Source organism: Myotis myotis, unplaced genomic scaffold, assembly GCF_014108235.1.
Source record: "Myotis myotis isolate mMyoMyo1 unplaced genomic scaffold, mMyoMyo1.p scaffold_m19_p_20, whole genome shotgun sequence".
Classification (NCBI taxonomy): domain Eukaryota; kingdom Metazoa; phylum Chordata; class Mammalia; order Chiroptera; family Vespertilionidae; genus Myotis; species Myotis myotis.
Window position 1 is genome coordinate 1,047,349 of NW_023416325.1, and position 22,521 is coordinate 1,069,869.

General features: G+C 43.7%; 2 protein-coding genes across 16 annotated transcripts in view; both read right to left on the bottom strand.

Moving 5' to 3' along the window:
• HORMAD2 (HORMA domain containing 2) overlaps nt 1–20,116 on the bottom strand; it is a 66,321-nt gene extending 46,205 nt beyond the window's left edge. For 5 of the 7 annotated variants that reach the window (XR_004974838.1, XR_004974837.1, XM_036353740.1 and 2 more), the window contains exons 1-2: nt 6,597–7,018; nt 2,628–2,712 (exon numbers count right to left, since the gene is read on the bottom strand). Coding sequence is in view for 5 of the 7 variants with exons in the window: in XM_036353740.1 (XP_036209633.1) it covers nt 2,628–2,678 (51 nt within the window). In the remaining 2 variants the exon portion in view is untranslated. Of the gene's footprint in view, nt 1–2,627; nt 2,713–6,592; nt 7,019–19,977 lie in introns of those variants that run through there. The other 2 variants (XM_036353738.1, XM_036353737.1) reach the window with 2 other exon arrangements.
• Nucleotides 20,117–20,272: 156 nt separating this feature from the next.
• The window catches only part of MTMR3 (myotubularin related protein 3), a 79,815-nt gene continuing 77,566 nt past the window's right edge, over nt 20,273–22,521 (bottom strand). For all 9 annotated transcript variants that reach the window (XM_036353727.1, XM_036353728.1, XM_036353726.1 and 6 more), the window contains one exon: nt 20,273–22,272. In XM_036353727.1, coding sequence (XP_036209620.1) covers nt 22,101–22,272 — 172 coding nt within the window. In that variant the 3' untranslated portion in view covers nt 20,273–22,100. The remainder of the gene's footprint in view (nt 22,273–22,521) is intronic.

The following is a 22,521-nucleotide window of genomic DNA, read 5'->3' on the forward strand; positions in this document are numbered from 1 at the left end:
CTTTACCCCCTCTATGCCCTCTTCCACCTCCACCCATCCCCCTCCACCCTGCAATCACCACACGGTTGTCCATATCCATAGTTTTATTTTCTCTCTTTTATGCTCAATCCTTTCACAGCCCGCCCCCATCCCACCTGCCCCTTCTAGAGCTGTCTGCCTGCTCTCTACCTATGAGTCTGTCTCTATTTTGCTTGGTAGTTCGATTTGTTCATTAAATTCCACACGAGTAAACTCATATGGTATGTGTCTTTCTCTGACTGACTTAGTTCATTTAGCTATCGTTTTTATCATGCCTAATACATGAAAATACTATAAATACTGTAAAACAACACTATTATAAATTATTTTAATAAGATAGTGTGCTGATGACATGTGATGTTTTACAGCTTAGCTGCCAAGTTATATGACCTCAGGCAAGTTACATTATTTCTCTGAGCTTCAGTTTCTTCCTTACTGCAAAGTTTAATTGAAATAATAATATATTAGTAAATCCCTTGGCACAGTGCCTAGCATATGGTAAGTGATGAATAAATGTTAGCTTCTATAGTTATTGTTGTTGTTTAAAGTATTAAATAGCAAAATCACTTAAAACTTACTGGGAGAAGTAGCTCATGGAGTCCAAACTACAAAGATCTGTCAGTGGTTCTCAACCTTCCTAATGCTGCGACCCTTTAATACAGTTCCTCATGTTGTGGTGACCCCCAACCATAAAATTATTTTTGTTGCTACTTCATAACTGTGATTTTGCTACTGTTATGAATTGTAATGTAAATATCTGATATGCAGGATGTATTTTCAGGGGTCGCGACCCACAGGTTGAGAACTGCTGGTTTATATCAAAAGGTCAATTTGTTAATACTCAGTGAGAAAAATAACTGCCAAGTTGATTGCAATTCATATATATGGCTCAGCATCTTTGCCCCAGGAGGGAAGCACACTTAGAAACCAAAATGAGACAGGAGCCTGGTGAGTACATTAAATTCGAGCAAGAAAGATGACTGCCTTCTCTCTGCCATAATTCTCCTTCAACTTCAATATTTCCTATTTCTGCTACAGCTTAATATTCCTGAAACAATTATTTTACTCACTCTCCTGATCAAACCCACTGACTTGCTATTGACTGCAGAATACAGTATAAGTTCCTTAGCCTTAGGATCCATATGATTTTATCCTCAGAGTTCCTATTCATTTTTACTTACTATTTCTGTTCAACAGGATGACACTCCAATTCCGTAAGGACGGTTCTCTGTTATTCTCCGAAACACGCCACACTCATTTTTTTATTCTGAGGCAAGGCATGTGATAGGTTTCCCTCATGGAATTCTCGCTTCTCTCCTCTATTAAAATCATTTTCATCATTCAAGATTCACTTTAAGTCCCATCTCCTTCATGAGGAATATATAAACTATTCCAGTCTATATAAAAATCTATAGATTCTTATAATTTGTGTTGCCTTACTCTTTCATATATGTAATGCATATATTACTTTGTATATTGACTTAACTCCTGCAAATCTTAATTTAACCAGATTATAAACTTCTAGAAGATGAAGAGTCTTTTTTTTTAATCCTCACCTGAGGATCTGTTTTTATTGATTTTTAAAGAGGAAGAGAGAGAAACATCGATGCAGCCTCCCATACTGGCCCCAACTGGGGATCAAACCTGCAACCTAGGTATATGCCCTGACCAGGAATCGAACCTGCAATCTTTTGGTATACCAGACGATGCTCCAACCAGCTGAGCCACCTGGTCAGGGTGAAGTTTTTTATTTATGTATTCATTTAGAGGATAATACAGTATTACATATATATTATATGGGGCTCTCAATGGATACATAAATGGTTCATTATGAATGTCATGCGCTGTAGCCGGTTTGGCTCAGTGGGTAAAGCCTCGGCCTGCGGACTGAAAGGTCCCAGGTTCAATTCCGGTCAAGGGCATGTACCTTGGTTGCAGGCACATCCCCAGTAGGAGGTGTGCAGGAGGCAGCTGATCGATGTTTCTCTCTCATCGATGTTTCTAGCTCTCTATCCCTCTCCCTTCCTCTCTGTAAAAAATCAATAAAATATATTTTTTTAAAAAATGAATGTCATGGGACAAGATAAACTTGCCAAGATAAACCAGCAAGTTTGCCTAGCCCTGGCATGCTCCCCCACGCGTCCCAGCATACAAGTTTTCCTCATTGTTCTCTCCCTCAGTTCTTATAACTACGTCATATTGTACATCAGAAGTTTCCTAATTGTTTCAGGAAGTGAATGTATAACAAAGAACCATTCTCTTTAAACATCTTTTTTGTTTCTGATTTCTTTTACCCTAGAAAATCTAAATATATAAATATGAAACAACACCCAGTAAGTCATTTTGTAGGAGTCTATCCTAATTTTCCGAACATCCTCAGTCCATTAGGCAGTTAAAATGTAGACACGCTCTGCCATAAATTTTGTGCCAATTAACTGATAAAACTGCTGTTTAAAAAAAGGCCAAAGATTAAAGTCATCATTATGAACTGACTAGTCAACAATTTTCATTTAATTCCATTTTTAAGTGAAATAGAGTTTATTAGTGAAGCAGTAAGATGGAGAATAGGCTACTGCAGAGACAGAGCAGCCTTAATTCTTACTAAATACCTTAGATGCCTTGTGAATTTTGGTGGAGTGAGAGAGCTGAGCAATGGCCATTATAGTAACGTATCAGGATTCTTTTAAGTCTAACCTGCAAAAAAAAAAAAAAGAAAAGAAAAGAAAAAAATAAGCCAATTAGAGACCTTGCCCAACATAATCCTTATTGTGAATATTCCAAAGAAATATTATATAATTAGCATTTGACTATATTGTTTGGAAAATTAGTTTAATAAACATTTTGATCTCCACAAACAATTTTTTTAAAATTTGGCATAAAGTCTCTGGATCAGTTTTTCCAACCACCCAATGAAAATATAAGTTGACTTACTTGTTCCCAAATACATCTGGAGGAGAAAAATATTGTAAATCACCTAATGAGTCTTAGCTGGTTTGCCTCAGTGGATAGAGCATCAGCCTGCGGACTGAGGGGTCCCAGGATTGGTTCCAGTCAAGGGCACATACTTCGGCTGCAGGCTCAATCCCCCGCCCTGGTCAGGGCCCATGTGGGAGGCAACCAATCAATGTGCCTCTCTCACATTGATGTTTCTCTCTCTCTGTCTCTCCTCCTCCCTTCCACTCTCTCTAGAAATCAGTGGGAAAATGTCCTCTGGTGAGGACTGACTCTCCCCCCAAAAACATATATACATCAATCATATATTTTTTCATCCTTGTTATTCCCCCAAAATGTAACAGTGCTTTGCATATAGCAGCACCTCAAAATAATTTCTTGAATTAGCTTCGTGTGTAATTGATTTTCAAAGCCAATTCAAAATTTAATGTTTATACTTCACACCCATTAGGTTGGCTATTCAAAAAGAATGAAAAATAACAATTGGTGAGGATGTGGAAATATTAAAACCACTACTGATGGGAATGCAAAATGGTGCAGCTGCTATGGAAACAGCATGGCAGTTCCTCAAAAAGTTAAATAATCACCATATTATCCAGCAATTCTGCTTCTAAGTATATACCCAAAGTAATTGAAAGCAGGGATACAAACAGATACTTGCACACCATTGTTCATAGTAGTATTATTTACAATGGCCAAAAGATGGACTATCCATCGGCAGTTGAATTTTTAAAAATGTGGTATATAGAATGGAAAACTATTCAGCTTGAAAAAGGAATAAAATTCTGACACATACCTCACTATGGATAATATTATGCTAAGTGAAGCCAGACACAAAAGGAAAAATACTGCATGATTCCACTTCTATGAGGAAGGTAGTCAAATTCATAGAGACAGTAGCACAGAGGTTACCAGAGGTTGGCGGGTAGGAAGAATGGAAAGTTTAATGGGTACAGACTTTCCGTTCAGGATGATGCCCATTTTCTAGAAATGGATAGTGGTGATGGGCGTCTAACTCTGTGAATGAGCTTGGTGCTGCTGAATTGTACACTTGAGAGAATGGTTGAATTTTGTTGTGTACATTTTACCACAATAAAAACCATTGTTTAAAGTACATCTAGGCACTCCGCCTCCCAGGAGCACACCCACACCTTCCCCCACAGGCGTGCGTCTCCTAAACTCTAAAGGACCCAGGAGACTGGCAACCAGGGCAGCAATGGGCAGCAGCAGCCCATCCCAGGCTCGCCCCCTGGGCCCATCTCCAAAGCCCCCTTTCCTGTGCCTTCTCAGTGAGCCAAAGCAGCCCCACCTATGCCCTCTCCTGTTGCTTCTTCCATCCTAAGCCCTTCCTTAGGAAAAAACAAAGCAGGTTTTCTTTCCATTGCTTCACTACATTAAAAAAAAAGAAGTAAAATTCCCCTTTTCTTTTCAAAGGCTTTAATCTAAACTGTGGCTTCTTTTCAAGGTTTTAGCCAGTTCTGACCAAAATATTTGTAAAATAGTCCGTTAAAAGAAATTCCATTCTGGATCACCCTGTGATCTGTTTTTGTGTATAGGTTAATGCAGGATTCTGGAAGATTTTGCAAATAGAAGACGGCAGAATTATTTGAGGCCACAAGGTGGTGACAGAGATAATAATCCCTCTCAAATGACTTCTTCAGAGCAGCACTAGGGGACACTCTTTTACAATATTTTATATGAGACTGAAAACCACCTAATACTTCTTTGGTCCTTAAAGATTCCAAGGGATCCTTTGTCGACTTCAGAATATAACTCTCATTTCCGAGTGTAACCTTCAAATCTGACTCAACATGGCAACTGTTTCCCTTAATGACTGCAAGAAATAAAATAGGGCCCAAGCCAGCTGGCTCAGTTGGTTGGTGCGTTGCCCCATACACCAAAAGATTGCGGGTTTGATCCCCAGTCAGGCATGTACTGGAGGCAACTGATCAGTGTTTCTCACCCTTCTCTCTCTCTCTCTCTCTCTCTCTCTCTCTCTCTCCCCCTCTCCCTCCCTCCCATCTTTCCTCTCTCAATGGGCTCTACAACTGAAGGGACAAGAGACATCCTCTATAACTAATCCAGTCCCTTCCTTTTAAAGAAAAGGGTAAACAATTCAGTGGAGGAATAGTCTTTATAACCAACTAGAGGCCCAGTGCACGAAATTCATGCACTTTGGGGGGGGGGGGCGGTCCCTCAGCCCAGCCTGCATCCTCTCACAGTCCGGGAACCCTCGGGGGATGTCCGACTGACGGCTTAGGCCTGCTCTCTGGGGAGAGAGGGCTTAAGCTGGCAGTCAGACATCCTTAGCGCTGCCACAGAGGTGGAGGAGGCTCCCACCACCACCGCTGCACTCGCCAGCAGAGCCCAGCCTCTGGCTGAGTGGCGCTAGCACACTGACCACCAGGGGGCAGCTCCTGCGTTAAGCATCTGCCCACTGGTGGTCAGTGCGCATCATAGCCACCGGTAGATCCGCCATTGGGTCGATTTGCATATTAGCCTTTTTTTAATATAGGAGGATGGTGTTGGCACAATAGGAAACCCCTAAGACTTGGGGGGCGGGCGTGGATTTAGGTGAGAAACTCAACCTACACCTCACACCATAGACAACTATTAATTCAAAAGGGGTCATGGATTTAAATTTAAGATACAAAACTATAAAGAGGAGGAAAGCAAAGCCCAGCAAGGGGACTTGGTTTGCCAAAGGTCATCCAGGGACTCCAAGGTCTCACCGCATCTGTTTTCAAAACTGATGACGCCCCCTTTTAACAAATCCCATTTGGCCCCGATAATTCCCCTGCTCCAGGTTCACGCGGAGGAAATGGTCTCCGCTCTATTAGCTGGGTATTTGTTCATGCTCACTTTTTTTTTTTTTTTTTTTAAATATCTTCTTCACGCTACTTTAATCATTCATTCCACATTTTATTACCGGGCGACTACAATGTGCTAAGCTTCCCCTAGGATTACAAAAAATGCAAAAGACTGTTCACACATCTCAAAAGATTTATGGCTCCTTGGGGGAGAAATGAGATGCTCCCCCTAATTAGATTAAGCGCATACTTCTTTTTTTTTCTTTCTTTCTTTCTTTTTTCCGTTCTGACCAGCCAAGTACATGATGTTCCGCACGCCCCGTCCAGTGCTCTGCAAAACTTGAACTCGTTCTGGCGATTGGCTAATCCTGCGTTTCCAAGACACTCTCCCCCCTGTAGTGTTTGGGGAGCCAAAGTCCACGGAGATTAAACGGCAAATCCCGGTATAAAGTGAAAGGACGGTTCAGGTCACTGGTTGGCGGGGGCCCATCCCCACCCTCTGGGTCTGCGCTGAGCATCGGTCCTGGCGGGAAAGCCGCCAAGGCGGCGGGGGAAACACGGGAGCTCGCGGAGCGCAATCCCGAACGTTCCACGCCCGACTCCCTGCAACGCGCAGAGTCCTGGTCGCCTCCGCCACCTTCCTCTCCGAGACGGATTCCTCCTCTTCCACCGACACCTCAACTGAAACGCTGCCTAAGATGGTGGGGGTGCGGGTGTCCCCGGGGAACGGGCTCCACCCCCCCCCCCCCCACCAACCCCGGGGAAACGTGACCGTCGCCATCGCCCACCGTGGAGGGAGGGGGCCGTGTTACCTACAAGCTCCCCCCAGGCCTTCTCCTCGGCCCCGACGTTCCTCCTCACAGTATGTGGCGCCCCGCGATAGACTTTCAAATCGGGGCTCGAAACTCTCCAGCGAAAAGAAAAGGAAAAGTTCACAGAAGACTAGAAACGGACAGTCCTCCGGGGCCCTTTTCCTTCGCGGCCCTCGCCCGTCCACCTCTCACCGCCGACGGCGCCACAACGGCCTTTTCCGGTTCAAACCCGCCTCTCGAGCTCATGAATAATCAACCCGGCCTTCTAGGGCGGGGCGAAACACTTCATGAATAATTCATCACCTCTCCAAGCGGACTCCGGCGTCCAGCCTTCTCCCTGCCTCATGAATATGCAAATAAGGGCCGAGCGGCGTCCAATAGGCCCCTGGCAGGCCCGGCCCCCTCCACGCCCGGCCCCCTTAACAGCGGCCCGTGTTCCCGGCCGGACACCTGTGCACAGTTTACCAGCCCTCACGCCGACGTCCCGCAGTCGCTAGTTCGGCGTTTCCAGCCCTTCCGACGCCTGGCCCGACGGGGCGTCGCGGGAAACCGGGGGTGCGGGGCTACCCAGGACCCAACGGTGCCTTCGACTTGGGTAACCGGTACCTCGAGGACAGCCTGCCGCGGGGCTTCCTGCGGAGACGCCTCCCACTCCCACCCCCACCCCCCACAGGTGAGGCGGCAGCGCGGAGGCCCTTGCGGGGCCGGGGGGCTGGGGGCCGGGAGGGGTCTGGGTTAGAGGCCGAGGGACCTTGGGGCTAATGCGAAGCCTTGGCCCCGGGCCACGGGGTCCCAGAGAGACCGTGAGGCCAGCGCCGGGCGGCGTGGGGGAGGGGAAGCCGGGGCCCGGGCCCGCGCGGAAGGGGGTTTAGAAGTCCGGGCGGCGGGAGTTTCAACCCTCGATGGCACCTCCACTTCCTTCCTATGCATAGACTCAACATCGCATTGTTTTGAACATTGATTTGTAATTATGCAAACAGAACGGGCACACGTGCTCCCTACCTGCCCCTAACCCGGGTCCCTTCGGCAGGGGTGCCCCCGGGGAGCAGCGCCCCGCTGCAGAGCCCTTTCCGGGTGGTGGGTGGAGGTGCCCCTGCCCCGTGGGCTTTCTCAGCTGCGTGCAGGCCCCGGAACCTCTGCCAGGGATTTCCTAAGGGAGTGGACGAAGCCGTGGGCCACGTGAAGTCTGTTTTTCACTTTGTTTCTGAAAGTAAAGGGGGGGGGGGAGAGAGAAGGATTCAAGTTGGCAAAAACACGAGTTTATAAAATAGTGACTAACGCCCAAAGCTGGGATGTAATGCTCCTTTACAGCAGCGTTTTCCAACCTCGGCAGTAAGACCCTTCCACCCCTTCCCCAAATCGTGGCAACCCAAACGCCTCCAGATACTGTCACCCGTGGTGGGGAGGATCGCCCTTAGTTAAGAACTGCTGCTGTAAACCCGTACTTTCCAGGATTAACTGCTCTCCCAGCTCCAGCCACACAGATGGCCTCTCTCTCTCCGCTCCAGCCCTTTCCAGCCTCCGCTTTCACGGGCTTCCTTCTGGCTAAATCGCTAGCCCTCCGTGCTGGCGGCTTGCTTCTCACCTGCCTGTAGGTCTCAGCTCAGCTGACTACCAGGGTCTCCAAAGAGCCTTCCCCCTCTGGCCCATGCCAACCCCTAAATACAGGTATTCCCTCTCATTATTTCCTTCGTAGGACTTATCACACAACCTGGGTTTATATTTACGTACTTGTTAGCCTGTGTTGTTGGGTTTGTTTGTTTTCTTGTGTGTGTTTTTTCTCCTCCACCTCCTAGTTATATATATAAGCAGGCTTCATTTAGAGGCCTGGTCGGGCAGGGTCACCCGGGATCCCCAGTGCCTGGCACACTCCATGAGCATGGCTGGACTGAAACAATAAATTACCTTCAATTCCTCCTGAGAGCAATGGAGTTTCTCCTGCTCCAGCGGTTCTCAGCCTTGGCTGCACATTAGAATCACCTGGGAATCTTTATAAAATCCTGATTTCTGGGCCTCATCCTCCGGAAATTCTGTTTCTTTGTTATGGGGTGAGGCCACAACATTAGTAACAAAGAAGCAGAATTTCCAGAGGATGAGGCCCAGAAATCAGGATTTTATAAAGATCCCCAGGTGATTCTAATGTGCAGCCAAGGTTGAGAACCACTGTCCTACTCCTTTCTGTCCTCAGTGCCTGCTGGTTTCCTTGGACCTTGGACGGATGAGCACCTGTGTTAGGAGCTGTGGGGAGCGCCTTCACTTTCCCCGCTGATTTAGGAACTCCTTGAGGAGACTGCCCTCTGTTATGTTCATTCAAGGCATTCAAATAGAGAGGTGAATGAACTCGCCTAACCCATGACTAAAGGAATAAGTATTAGGCCATTAAAAATGGACAGTGCTACAGGGGGCTTTAGAAATCACCAGAGTCTAGTCTCTTACTTTACAGGTGAGAGTGTAAGTAATTTGCTCATGGTCCCTAAGCTGGTTAAGAGGCACCAAGTCACAAGTACAACCCATGGTCTCACACCTCTCCTTTCAAGGCTCTTTCTTATCTCCAGCCAGTCTAATTTCTGATTACTTCTCTGCAAACCTGATTTATCACTCACTCAGACACAAAAGTCCTGAGCCAAAGGCTTGTTCCTGTCTCCTAAAAGCTTTTGAGCTTGTATTCTTACTCCTTTTTTTAATCCTGTTCATTGGTTTTTAGAGAGGAACATCAATGTGAGACAGAAACATCGGTTGGTTGCCTCCTGTGCGACCTGGGCCAGGGATCGAACCTGGAACCTAGCATGTTCCCTCACTGGGAATGGACCTCGCGACCTTTCAGTGCACAGACAACGCTCCAACCAACCGAGCCACACCGGCCAGGGCTGTACTTTCATCTGTGATTAAATACAGACCTAGGGATAATGGCTAATGAACTCCAAAGTGCTATATGAAATTCAGACAGTTTCCCAGCTTCTTTGGTACCTTTCAGTGATAAGAGATTGGGAATTTTCCCTGTCAAAGCAAAGTTTCTTATTTATTTTGGAAAGAAAAATGTACATTGTGCTAGAAATTGATCATTGTTTAGAAATTTCCAAATAACCAGTTGTTAAAGTTTTGCCAAACCCGGTAAAATGGGAAACAGATGAAAACAGATACCTTTTTGAGATGACTTCCATTGCCTAAAGTGAACCTTTCTCTCTTTAGACATGTTTCATTCTACTCTGTACCTGAAACAGTTGTCACTCCTCATTAATCCGTCTCTCGTTAGACCTTTGTTTTGAGAATTAAAGACGTTTTTCCTTCTCAGTTAAAGAAATTCAGGTCCCTTCTTTCCCCCTCTTGATCATTTTAAACAGGCAGCACACTGTCAGTAGAGTCTCGTGGAGAAACGCTGTCCGCTTGCAGAATCTTGGAGTTTCTCTGGGGCATCTGACAGCACACTGTGTTTGTCATGGGAATTAGAGATGCCATTTGTCTGACTGATTGAAATTCCCCATCAGCTGCACTGTAACCTTGGAAATCGTCTCCAAAAGATGGTTTACTTGAGGGTTATCAAAATAGACATATTGAAGATAAATGTATTCCCAGGAGGACATGTCTAGATGCATCTCTCTCTCCAAGGTATGCAGTGATACCAAATACAGAGAAAGGAGATTAGGGTGGAGGGAGCAGCTAAGTAGAAAGTGTGGTTGCTTTATCCTGTTTGCATTCAACTTTTATTAGAACTCTTAAAATCATCGTCACTTCCAATCATCATAAAGCTGACACCACCGTATTTATTCATTCATCGAGCATTTATTCTGCTTGGCACGGTGAGGACCAGAGAGATAATGATCAGTCCCCGAGCTGTGGAAGTTCACAGTTTAATAAGAGAGGGAAACATTGTAAACACATTACTCACATAGAAAGTAGTTTGCAAATATTAATGGAGATATAAATTGTATGATAGAGTGGAGAGAGGAAGCTATGCATTCTGATTAGGGAATCAGGACAGCTTCATGAAGGAGCTGGCATTTTAAGAGGACAGCATATGCATACAATTTCCTTTGATCATTCTTGGGCAATGGTTAGACTACCTAAAACAAATGACATTTGCCCACCACTTTAAAACTAGGAAAGAAAAGGTGTAAGATCCTTTTTACTTCTGGAAGCAACATGCTTCTGAAAGCTACATGTTGCCTTTGCAATTCCAAGTGCCTCAGTCATGGTTAATAGGAGATCTAAAAAGAGAGAATCCCCTTTCATCTTTGACTTCTTCCTCACTAAGGTTAAGTCAGATGTGGCTCTCTAATGCCACCTGTATTATTTCAAACCTTCTCATTTCTGCATTAGGGTATTTTATCCTGATCTCCATTGGGACATGCAGTAGCCAGGTGTCTTTTTTTAGGGGGGGTGTCAGTAATGTTTATAAATGTATTTATGAGTGTGATCTGGAGTCCTAAAATTTTCAGTACTACTGAGAAGGAAAGAGAGGCAAAATGATTTAGATAACTAAGTGTTGAATCAAGCCTCTGTGTAAACTGCTATACTGCCTAACTTATTTAGGGTATTTTTTTTTTTTTTTTTTTTTTTTTTAGAGAAAGGAAAAGATAAAGGAATGCCAGCTTGGCTTTAGCTTCTGAATTTGATCCATTCTTTGGCAGCCAAAGAGAAGTCAGTCAATATAAGCCCTGACTGTTAAGGTCTAAATCTGAGCTCCTACTGTTCCTGCCTGTTCACTGTCAACCTACAAAATATAACTCCATGTGTAGGTGGCAGTTTATTACGGACCTCATGCCCACTCAGGAGTTGCATGTCAATGTCTGCATCCTTCAGATTGCTCTTTCTGACTGGCAGAAGAATCTCCATGTGGGTTGTGTGTTTCTGGGAAAGCCTAGGGTTTAATGAGTTGGAACAAGAAATGACAGCGGATGTAAGTGACAGGCCTGCATGAGTGCCCCGACTAAGAAATGATGTCAAGGACATGATTGCGTTCTCAAGCAATATAGCAATGCTCTATTTGACTACTTGGTTCTGTTTTTTTGCTGATTATGAAGTTTTGGTGACATATAAGCTGATGTTATTTCTCTTAATGTTTATCATTTAATAGAAAAGGTTTCAGATGAAATAGATTTTAAACTGACTTTTTTTTCATGATTGCTACTTGGTACATCTGCACAGAAATCTGAGATGATTGCTCAAAAATTACTCCACTACTAACAGCCCATATTTTGAGGCCTTTTACTTTATACACATTTGATACTTGGAAAATGTCAGTTACCAAAAAATTGTTTAGAACTTGTACCGCAGTCACCAGAGGGGCTTTGTTTCATCCTTAGTTTATAGTATAAACAGAGGTGGGAATGTCTGGCCTGTGGGCCATACAAGGCCCGTGAAATCGTTTGGTCTGGCCCTGCCAACGCATTACGGGTGAATTAATTAAATGTTCGATCAAATATAGCAGGCTAATTTTTAACTTAATAATTTTGTATGGCCCGTGAATGATGTTATAAATTTCCAAATGGCCCTTGGCAGAAAAAAGGTTCCCCACCCCTGGTTAATACTAACTTAATGATAAATGTGTGAGTACTGATGACCTCTGATGGGAAGGCCCCTAATTTAAGATTCAGAGTACTAATCTTCACATGATTTGAATTAAATAATACAAAACATCTAAGGCGGACTATTCTAAAATTTCTTCTCATTAACCAAACAAACAAAAACCACTTTCTTCCTAGATAGATAAAGGTTAAACAACTGGAAAATAAGAAATCCCAGGAAAATTACCTACATAGCTTTAAGAATAGAAGGGAGAAAGAACTGCATGAGGTTTACTATAATTTGCACCTAAAAGAACTATCCCAGAAAGCCAGGCTTCTATGAAAGCCACATTCTCAATGTGCCAGGGCCTCTCTTAACCTGAGCCACAGTGCACAGAACTGAAAGATGTGTTATAGCCGTGGTTCTCAACCTTGGCTGCACATTAGAATCACCTGGGAATCTTTTTAAAATCCTGATTTCTGGGCTGCATCATCTGGAAATTCTGTTTCTTTGTTACTAATGTTGTGGCCCCATCCCATAACAAAGAAACAGAATTTCCGGAGGATGCGGCCCAGAAATCAGGATTTTAAAAAGATTCCCAGATGATTCTAATGTGCAGCCAAGGGTGAGAACCACTGTATTATATAGTAAGAGGCAATGAGAGAATCCGAAGTGTGACCTTATCAATAACCTGCCTAGACTTAGGACATGTTTAATCAACACAGTTGAGTAAATGCACATATGTTATTGGAAGAATCCAAAATAGTTTCAAAGCAATTAACTGGGATATATTCACATTATGCACAGTGGAGTTGATTTTTGAAAAAATGCACTCCAATTTCCTTTTTCTGTTGGTCATATTATTTTTCCATTTATCATTATTTGAAACCATTATTCTCATATTTTTCTTTCATTCTTTAGTCCTTGGTTTCCTTTACTTATTTGAACATATTGAGCTTAACATTTTTGTCTAGTAATTTCTCTTGACTGTGTGAGTGTGTATGTGTGTGTGATACTGGTTTCTTTGCATATCTTGTAATTTTTATTGAAAACTTGATATTTAAAATATAGTGTGGCAATTCTGGAAATCAGATCCCCTGCCTTTTCAGAGCTTGTTGTTGCTATTTATTTGCTTAGTGACTTTCCTGAACAAATTTTATAAAATCTGTATATTTGGCACAACCGGTTTGGCTCAGTGGTTGAGCATCTATTCCTGGTCAGGGCACATGCCAGGGTTGCAGGCTCAATCCCCAGTAGGGGGCATGCAGGAGGCAGCTGGTCGATGTTTCTCTCTCATCATTGATGTTTCTAGCTCTCCCTCTCCCTTTCTCTCTATAAACATTTTTTAAAATCTGTATTATTTGTGTTTTTTAAATATATTTTTTATTGATTTCAGAGAGGAAGGGAGAGAGAGAGAAACATCAACGATGAGAGAATCATTGATCAGCCGCCTCCTGCACGCCCCCTACTGGGGATGGAACTGGAAATCTGGGCATGTGTCTTTGACCAGAAATGAACCTGGGACCCTTCAGTCCACAGGCCAATGCTCTATCCACTAAGCAAAACTGGCTAGGGCCTGTATTATTTGTTATGGGTGGCTATAGAAGTCTGCTTGAAAACCATTCTCTTTTTAATTTTTTTGGTATTGATTTTAAACAGAGGAAGGGAGAGGAGGGAAAAGAGAGATTTGTTTTTTACCCATTCCTGTGCCCTGACAGGGATTGAACCTGTAACCTTTGGTGTATTGGGATGTGTTCCAACTAATTGAGCCCCCAGCTAGGGTGAACCCATTCTCTTTTATTCTTCCTTTTCCCTTTGTCCCACATGCTGAGATTTAGTAGTGTTACTTACATAACTTTTCTGGCATTATTTCCTCCTTTCATTCTCATGTCACCACTCTATCTCAGGTCCTGGTTACTTCTTACCTTGATTACTGTAGAAACATCCCAACTGAGCAGTCCCCTTTCTGATTTAAACTGTACTGTTTTTTCTTTCTAAATATGGTTTAATCGTTGTCTTCACGCTAACCAGTAAAATTCCCCCCCTCCCCCAAATGCAAGGATGATTACATTGGAGGAGAGACACCCATATTGGTAAACGGAAGAATCTTGTAGCAAAGAGTAACTGCAGATATAGTGTAAGAAGTGACTGATAGCATAAAGTTCTAGGAAAGATTTGGATTAGAATCACTGCATTGGAAACAAATCTTCTATTCTTTTTACTAAATTTGATCATCCTTGGAATCATTTACCAGATTCTTAGCCTTTCTTGTTTTTATTTGTCTCAAGATATTTCTCAATTTCCCTTGAGATTTCTTCTTTGACGCATTGATTGTTCAAGTGTGTTGTTTAATTTCCACATATTTGTGAACGTTCCAGTTTTCCTTTTGCTATGGCTTTCTAGTTTTATCCATATGATCAGAAAATATACTTGGTATGATTTCAACTTATTAAATTTCTTAAGACTTGTTCTGTAATCTGTCCTGGAGAATGTTCCATATGCTTTTGAGATGGTCTGTTCTGGTGGAGTATTCTGTATGTCTGAGAGGTCTGAGTGCAACTGAAGCCTGCCTCTTTTTCTCCTGGACTTTGTTCTATATGGCTTTCCTTTGTTGACTCCAATGTGTATCCTTTCATTGTAATAAACCACAACCATGAGTATAACAGTTTTTCCACATCTTACACGAGTGCTTCTGCTGAATTATTGGCACCGAAGGTGATCTTGGGGATCATTCATGTTGAGCTAGCTAATCTACCATGCCCACAGTTTTAATTAGGCCACATGTCCCTCAGGACCAAGCATAAGTTCATTTCCACAGGCGTTTAATGAATGCCTTTTATTTGCTAAGTCATAGGAAAGCAGAAAAACTCAGAAGTCATGCCTTGGGCTACACCTTGGCATAGGTCTCTTCCTCTTCATCCTTCTAAATCTAAGTGGTAGAAATCATGGATATAGGAGATAATATTTTCATTCTTGTTTCCAATTTACTTCACCCAACACATCATTCTACATCTTATTCTATATCAGGCCGTTCTTAAAGGGAATACTTTGTTTGCAAGGTACTGAACTTTTGTTTTAACTTTGAAATTTATTTTTAAAAGTCAGATTTATTGAAGTATGATTTATATACAATAAAATTCACTCTTTATAAGTATACAGTTATGAATTTTGAAAAATGTATTCCACCACATCAAGATCAAAACTTTTTAGTCACCCTGAAAAGTTCTCTCATGCTTCTTTCTGGTCAAATCCTCTCCCCATTCTAAGTCACTGGCAACCGCTGATCTTTTTTTCATCCCTATAATTGTGCCTTTTCCAGATGTCATGTAAGTGGAATGTTATGCATTCTTTTGTTCCTGCCTTTTTTTTTTTTAACCTATCAGAGTGCTTTTGCAATTCATCCATGTCGATTCATGTAGTTTGTTCCTTTTTATTGCCCAGTAATATTTCATTGTATGGGTGTACCATGATTTATCCATTCACCAATCATTGGACATTGGGTGGTGGTTGTTTTTTTGTTAGTTTTTCATTGGACATTTCGGTTGTTTCCAGTTTGGGGCTGTTATGAATTAAGTGCTATGAATATTCAGATTCAGGTGTTTGTATGAACATGTTTTTGTTTCTTTTGGGTAAACACCTAAAAGCAGATCCTGTGTCACATCGGTAAGAATGTTTTTAAGAAATTGCCTAGATTTTTCCAAATGGCTTTGCCATTTTTTATTTGCACCAGCAAGTATGAGTGTCCAGTTGTTACTCATCCTCATCACTACTTAGTACTGCCAGTCTTTCCCTGTTTTAGCCATTTACAGGGTAACTCGTCGCTTTCGTTTGTATTTGTTAGTGATTAATAATGCTGAGCATCTGTTCTAATGCTTATTTGCCATTTTTACATCTTTAGTCAAGTGTATGTTCAATCTTTCATTCACTTTTAAATTGGGCTGTTTTATCTTAAGAAATTATAAGAGTTGATTATATATTCTGGATATAAGTTCTTTATCCTAAATGTGTTTTGCATCTGTGGCTTGTCTTTTCCTGAAAGTGTTTTTTTTGATGATCTCTAATTTTTAGGAAAACCAATTTACCAACGTTTTTAATGGTGTTTTTTTCTCCTAAGACTATGTGTAACGTAGGGCCAATTTTTTTCCTTGTTGTTGGTTTTTCCCTAGACATTTAATAGCTTTTTGTTGTTGTTGTTAATACTCACCTGAGGATATCTTTCCATGGATTTTTAGAGAGAGTGGAAAGGATGGGGAGAGACAGAGAGAAACAGGTTCTTTCCACCAAACTAGTGTTTTTGAGGCAGTGCTTTAGGGGTTCTCTGCAGACATTTGCTTCAAATGTAATTTTAAATATTAAAAATCATCTTTAATATGCACATGCAGGTGCAGAACGGGCATTCACTTAGGCTGCCTGAGACCTCACAGTAAGGCCTTCGTTGCTGTGCTTATGTGGGCTTCTCAGGGTCGCTGATCTGGGGCTCTGGTTCAGTGCTGTGATCACCAGCCCCGCTGCAACCCCATGCTAGTGGCTTTCACCATAAAATAATTTTAGTGATTATAACCATTGGATGATTCTTACTTGATATGTGAAGGGTAAAGACTGAAAGCAGGTGTTGGATATTCTATTAACCCGTTTTTATCAAGCATCTACTTCAGTCTTGTCAATAATAACCAGAGATTGCAGGCAAGCTGTGACTATTACCATTTGCAACCGATTTTCTATATACAGTCAGGATTTTTCTCCATATCATACAAATTCAGAAATACATTGGATGCTAAGATAGTTCACAACTATCCATTTGCACTAGTCAAAAATGCCCCCCTTGCAACCTCACTGATTTAGGACAGTGTTTTGACTTGAACTTAGACAGTTCATGCTAGTAATATATTTTATGTATTTGAAAGGTTAAAAGGAAAACCCAAAACACTGGATTATATCAAAACCTTTGATTTTAGTAACAACTAAGCTCTTTTCCAAGATTTCTGGCTTGGCTAACTCAAAGAGGACTAAGTTAAAGTAACTATTTATCTAAGGCTGTCTTCGCTGTCTTCTAGAAGCACAAGAACACTGAGGGGGAGGGGTCAGGAAAGAATTTTTAATTCAAACTTTGCTATTTATTCATTGGTAACCCCGGGTGAGTCTTTGCTATGCCCTAAGCCTCAGTTTCAACAGAAACCAGGAGGTTGGACTAAATCAGTGACTCTGAACACCAAAACCTTTCTTCAAGTCAGATTTCACCTGGAAGCCTAATACTCAATAGGCCTGGGGGCTCCCTCCCCATGAGGCCTGACAGAACAGCAGGAAAAACATGACACTAATCTAAGGCCCTCCACCTCTAAGTCAGTACTCCATACCCCCTGCTGCCCCTTCCCCAGGCCATCTATCTCCCAGACAGACTAAGGGGCTGAGCTGATGGATCCCCTCCTATCCCACACACTGGTCACAGCATTGACTAGAGAACCTGAACCCAGGGGCTAAACAGCTGTCTGTGGGTGAAAATGACACATTTATTTAGTTTTAAATGGTCACTGAGGCTACAGCAGAATCAGTGCTATTACAATAGGCAGGCACTTACTGTCAGAAGCAACACTGTATTTCGTAACAGCATCCAAGTCCCCTTGGTTACATGTTTGTTTTCTTTTAATCTTATAAATCAATCGGGAGGCAGTTAAAGGCCAATTTTAAATGCCAATATAAAACAAGTGTCACTGAAAATACAACTGAAATGCAACTGTTATGAGCACTATAAGAAAGTTAACTAAGAACTCAGGTATGAATCAAAAGACTAAGTGGTAAATAAAATACAAGAGCAGCATTTAAAACTTTTAATTCCCATTTTAGAGGGTGCCCTTTCCCCTTCCCATACCTTTCCTGCCTCTGTCTGAGCCTAGAAAGAGCCTGTTTGACTGGGGCTGGCAGCTGGTGTCTGCATGGACTGAACTGTACACACAGGAGGGGAACAAAGGGTTGGTGCTGGTTATGTGCTCAGGACATGTTGGAGTCAGAGGCTTAGGAGGGCTGCCTCCTACTCCTGCCTCCAGAAATCTTGTCAGTAACTCAGCTTAGAACACATGTTCTTAGAAAATGTAACTAAGCAGCTGGGACTCCTGCTATGTTATGCAAAGTTCCGATGGAGAGTCAGGGCCCTGCAACCTCTGGTTATTAGAGCCCAGGCCCTTTTTTTAACCCTGCTACTAGCCCTATCTCCGCTGATGCAATCGGGTGGTGCAGCTGGGGACAGGTCACTCAAGCCAGCTAATGAAATCCTGAGAAAGCACCTTTAAATCAGTTTTCATTCTTAAAGGGTCAATAGAGGTCAGGGCTAGGGTTAACAACTTCAGCAGGCACGGATCTCCTACTCTCAATGTGCAGCAGCCAAGTATACCAAGGACAATTGCCTGTAATCTTAATTCCCACTTGATATTCTTTGATAGCTAGAAATTACTTAACAAATCCTAAATAATTTCCACTTTGTTCATTCTCCTTTAAATCTGCCACAGTACCTTTTTAATTCTTAGAATATTCTTTGTTAACATAAGAATGAACAGGGAGCATATTAGCAAAATTACTGAAGAAATAATTTTCTATACATCCTCACTAGAAAAACCCAGTGGATTAAGGCAGCCCTATCATTTTGGGGACTGGGATAAGGAGGCCAAAGTATAGAAAGAAGGGAAATACTGAATGAGTACCAGGATAGGAAAACTCAGAGCAGCTGAGTTGCTGGTACTGCCCCATTCCTTCAGACCAAGTTCCTCCACATGATGGACGGCCTGAAGAAAGCTGGCCTTGTCCTTGACCCATTCTCCACATACAGCCACCTTCACGGGGCAAGTCCTTGCCTTCAACCCACGCTGTGCAGGTCTCTGCAGCTCTCCGCCTGTGGCATCAACAGCCTTGCTGGGTTCTGTTGGTGTTTGAACTCACTGAGGATTAAGCCATTAGACCTCAGAAACAGTAGGGGCTGTGTGTAGACACACCTTGGCTATGAGACAGATTTTTTACAAATTGGTCTGAACACAGACTGGTGGGCTCCGTGCTGGACTGAAGGCAGCTGAGACAGCAGCTTCTCCTCCCAGAAGACAGGCCAATTCTCAAACGTGGGTGGAAGGCACTTGCAGCTTTCACACTAGAACCAGCTGAGCTGCTTTTAAGTGCATGTGTTCTAGGCAGAGAGAACATTTATCCAGAAATTGACCCTGGAAAGCCTGCCTCAGAGTTAAGGCCCTCTGAGCAGGTCCCTTTTCAACAAAGCCCAACCAGCACAGCATGGAGATAGTGGGCTGGGGCCCCCAGAGCTGAGCACCACTCCACACCAGCCTTCCCGAGGGACGAACTGCGTAACAGTGACACACGGGGAAAGACAATCTCCTCTCTGTGAAGAGGAAGAGTAGCCAAGACGTGATTAGAAGCTATGGCCTTGCTGGCTGGTTGCATACCTAAGAAACAGGTTCCCCCTCTGTGGAGGGAGGAAAGAGACCCCTAGAGTTAGACACATAATCCAATCACATCCCATTCAGTTTCTGTCTAAAGTCTCTCATTCAATAACAGACAAAAGCACTACCTTTTTCTGTTAGTCCTCACTAGATTTTTCCCCCCTACTGATTTTTAGAGAGTGGAAGGGAGGGGGAGAGACACGTGGATTGGTTGCTTCCCAACTGGGACCAGGGATCCAGCCTGCAACCAAAGTACATACCCTTGACTGGAATTGAACCTGTGACTCTTCAGTTCCCGGGCTGATGCTGTAATCACAGAACAAACCAGCTAGCCATCCTCCCCCCCCAACATCTTTCACTCCACTGGGTAGGGGTGCCCTGAAATCAGAGCAGCAGCAAAAAAAAAAAAAAAAAAGCTTGGAAGCCAGAGGTAGTTTTAATTACTATTGATGCTCAGTTCTTCAGATGAGGAAGAACCACTTGCTTGTTACGGAGCCTGGCTGCTTCTTTTTTAGCTTTGGAAGCTAATGTTAGGGGCAAAACCACCATGAAAATGTGTTTCAGTGCTTGGGCATCATGGTACAGTTCCTTGCCAAGGTCCAGAGTTGAAATCTAGTTTTCCTTTGCCCAAGTCCAGGTTCCCAGCAGCACTTCAAACTGCTTCTGTGTAAGATGGAAAAGGGATAAAGAGGGGATAAACCAGAAGGAAAAAATCGGAACGTGTTAGCAAACGCTACCATGCGGAACACTAAACTTTATTCACTTTATTTATATATTTAACAGTTCTAAAGTATTTACTTCTTGCTTTGACAAAAAATGAAAAATATAGGAGCACTGACGGACTCCTCTTTAGGAAAAAGGGGTTATATGTACAGCTACGGAGAGTTACGGCTCCTCCTTTACATACAAAGGAAAATATTAAAAAAGTGCTTCATTGATCAAAAAAGGGCTAAGAGCTGCAAGCATTTATTCACACTGTACATCAGACCCAAGAAACCCGTATCATAACCTCTTGGCACCTGTCACTAAGAAATGCACAATATCAGTTAGACTGACTTCTCCCTATCTGCACGGGAAGACCACACAGAGTGTGGAGAACGACACCCTGTTTCACGAAATTCAAACTCCGCAACCTGCTGCCACTGGGAAGTCGGGCTCGTGCTCAGGTGCTCTTGGCTTTGCCTGGATTGGTTGCTCCAGGGATGGCTTCTGGGCCCCATCTTAACCATGTCCAGGCACACACAGGAGCCACCTTCCTGAGACAGAGCTTGTCTTGGAACAGGGAACTGCTTCCAGAAAGCATCAGAGGAGTTCCCTGGTCTCATCCCCACCACTCACCACAATCCGCCTTGTGACCACTTAGCAGCTTTAGCAGACCCAAGCGTGGCCCTACCCACAAAAGGGAGGGCAGGCACAAAACATGGATGCCAACCAAGATTACAATGCACAAACCTAAACTCTCCACCCCTTCCCCATACCCACCTCCACCACAAATATTCTTGATTTAAGGCTCTTTTGGGACCACATCAAAGCTTACTGAGGGGAGGTGCCCTGAATTGCTTACGGGCTGTGTCACTTCTCTAAGGACTGCAGAGTCACCGAGTGGGCCCTCACTCTGCCAGCAGCACAGGAGGAGGAAGGCTGATTGTATGGGACACGCCCCATTTCCAGAGGCTTGAACTCTAAAAGGCTGATTCTACCCCTTAAGGGGGAGGTCCATGATTTGTTTGTTTTGGGAGTGGGGGATTTTGGGAACCCTGAGTCTGGATTTCCATGTGCTAGCCAAGGACGAGATTGTTTGGGGGACCAGGTGCCTGGGCTCAGGGCAGGCTTTGGCCTTGGCCACAGCAACAGCACTCTGGCCAGTCTGCACGTTTATGCCTGAGAGTGGGAAGCATGGGAAGCACGACACAGCCTGGCGAAGGGAGCCATAGATCAAGTTAAACACAATCCCATGGGGAGAGCATGCTGACCACCCATCTCCAGCCCCTCCCCTCTCACTTGCCTCAGAACAACATACACCTTCCTTCCCCCGAAAGCCAATCTCATCTGTCTGTAGGTGGGACTGGTCCCTTGCAGGAGGGAGAGGGCACCCAGGGTAATGCTCTTAGGGGAAGATGCTTCCAGCTAGCTCTGACGTGGTGCGAGGAAGGTCACAAATGTTAGCACTGGCTCTTCCCCATACATTATCTCAGGCCTCCACTCCTGACTCTGACCAGCCTCCTTCCATCCTGAGAAACCAAGCCAACCCTCAGCATCGCCTAACAACAGGCGGCTCTACAGTTACATGGGGCCTGGCAATCTCTGGTAGTCCATTAAATTTTTTTTTCCTTTTTTTCCCCCTCAAGACAACCAGGGGAGCATGGAAAGGGGAGATTTAAAAAAAAAAAAAAAACAGGAAAGAAAAATCAATCTACAATCCAGTGGTACATCCCAAATTTCTGTCACTCTGCACAGGTGGTTCCAAGCCCCCATTCCAAAGTGCACGGGCCTCTCGGTCTGCCAGGCTGCGTGGGCCTGTCAGAGGAACAGCAGCTTGGCCTCTGCCTGCCCCAGGTCACGTAGCTTCAGTTTGAAGTGGCAGCAATGGGCTTATCCAGTTCAAGGTCAATGCTGGAGCTCGTGGGATGTAGGCTGCTATAGCAAGACTTGCATACTCGACTGGGTTCAAAGAGCTGCTGGCTGGGAACTGGAACCTTCTGATTACAACAACTGGAGCAGAATACATTCCCACAATTCCTTGAGGTGAGGAGAAGAAACAAAACAAAATTAGTTTTGGTAGCAGACATGGGTGGGGGAACCAACTTCAGAAGACAGGACTTAGTTGTGTGCAATTCAGATGTGCTGGAGACTCCTCTAAGAGTGAACTTGCATTTGTCTAGCCAAGAAAAAGCCAAGCAGAGAGGGGATCCCTACCTATCAGTCACAGCCTCATCACTATGGCTCAAGGTTACGGGGTCGACAGGAGGATGTTGCTCATGAGAGATC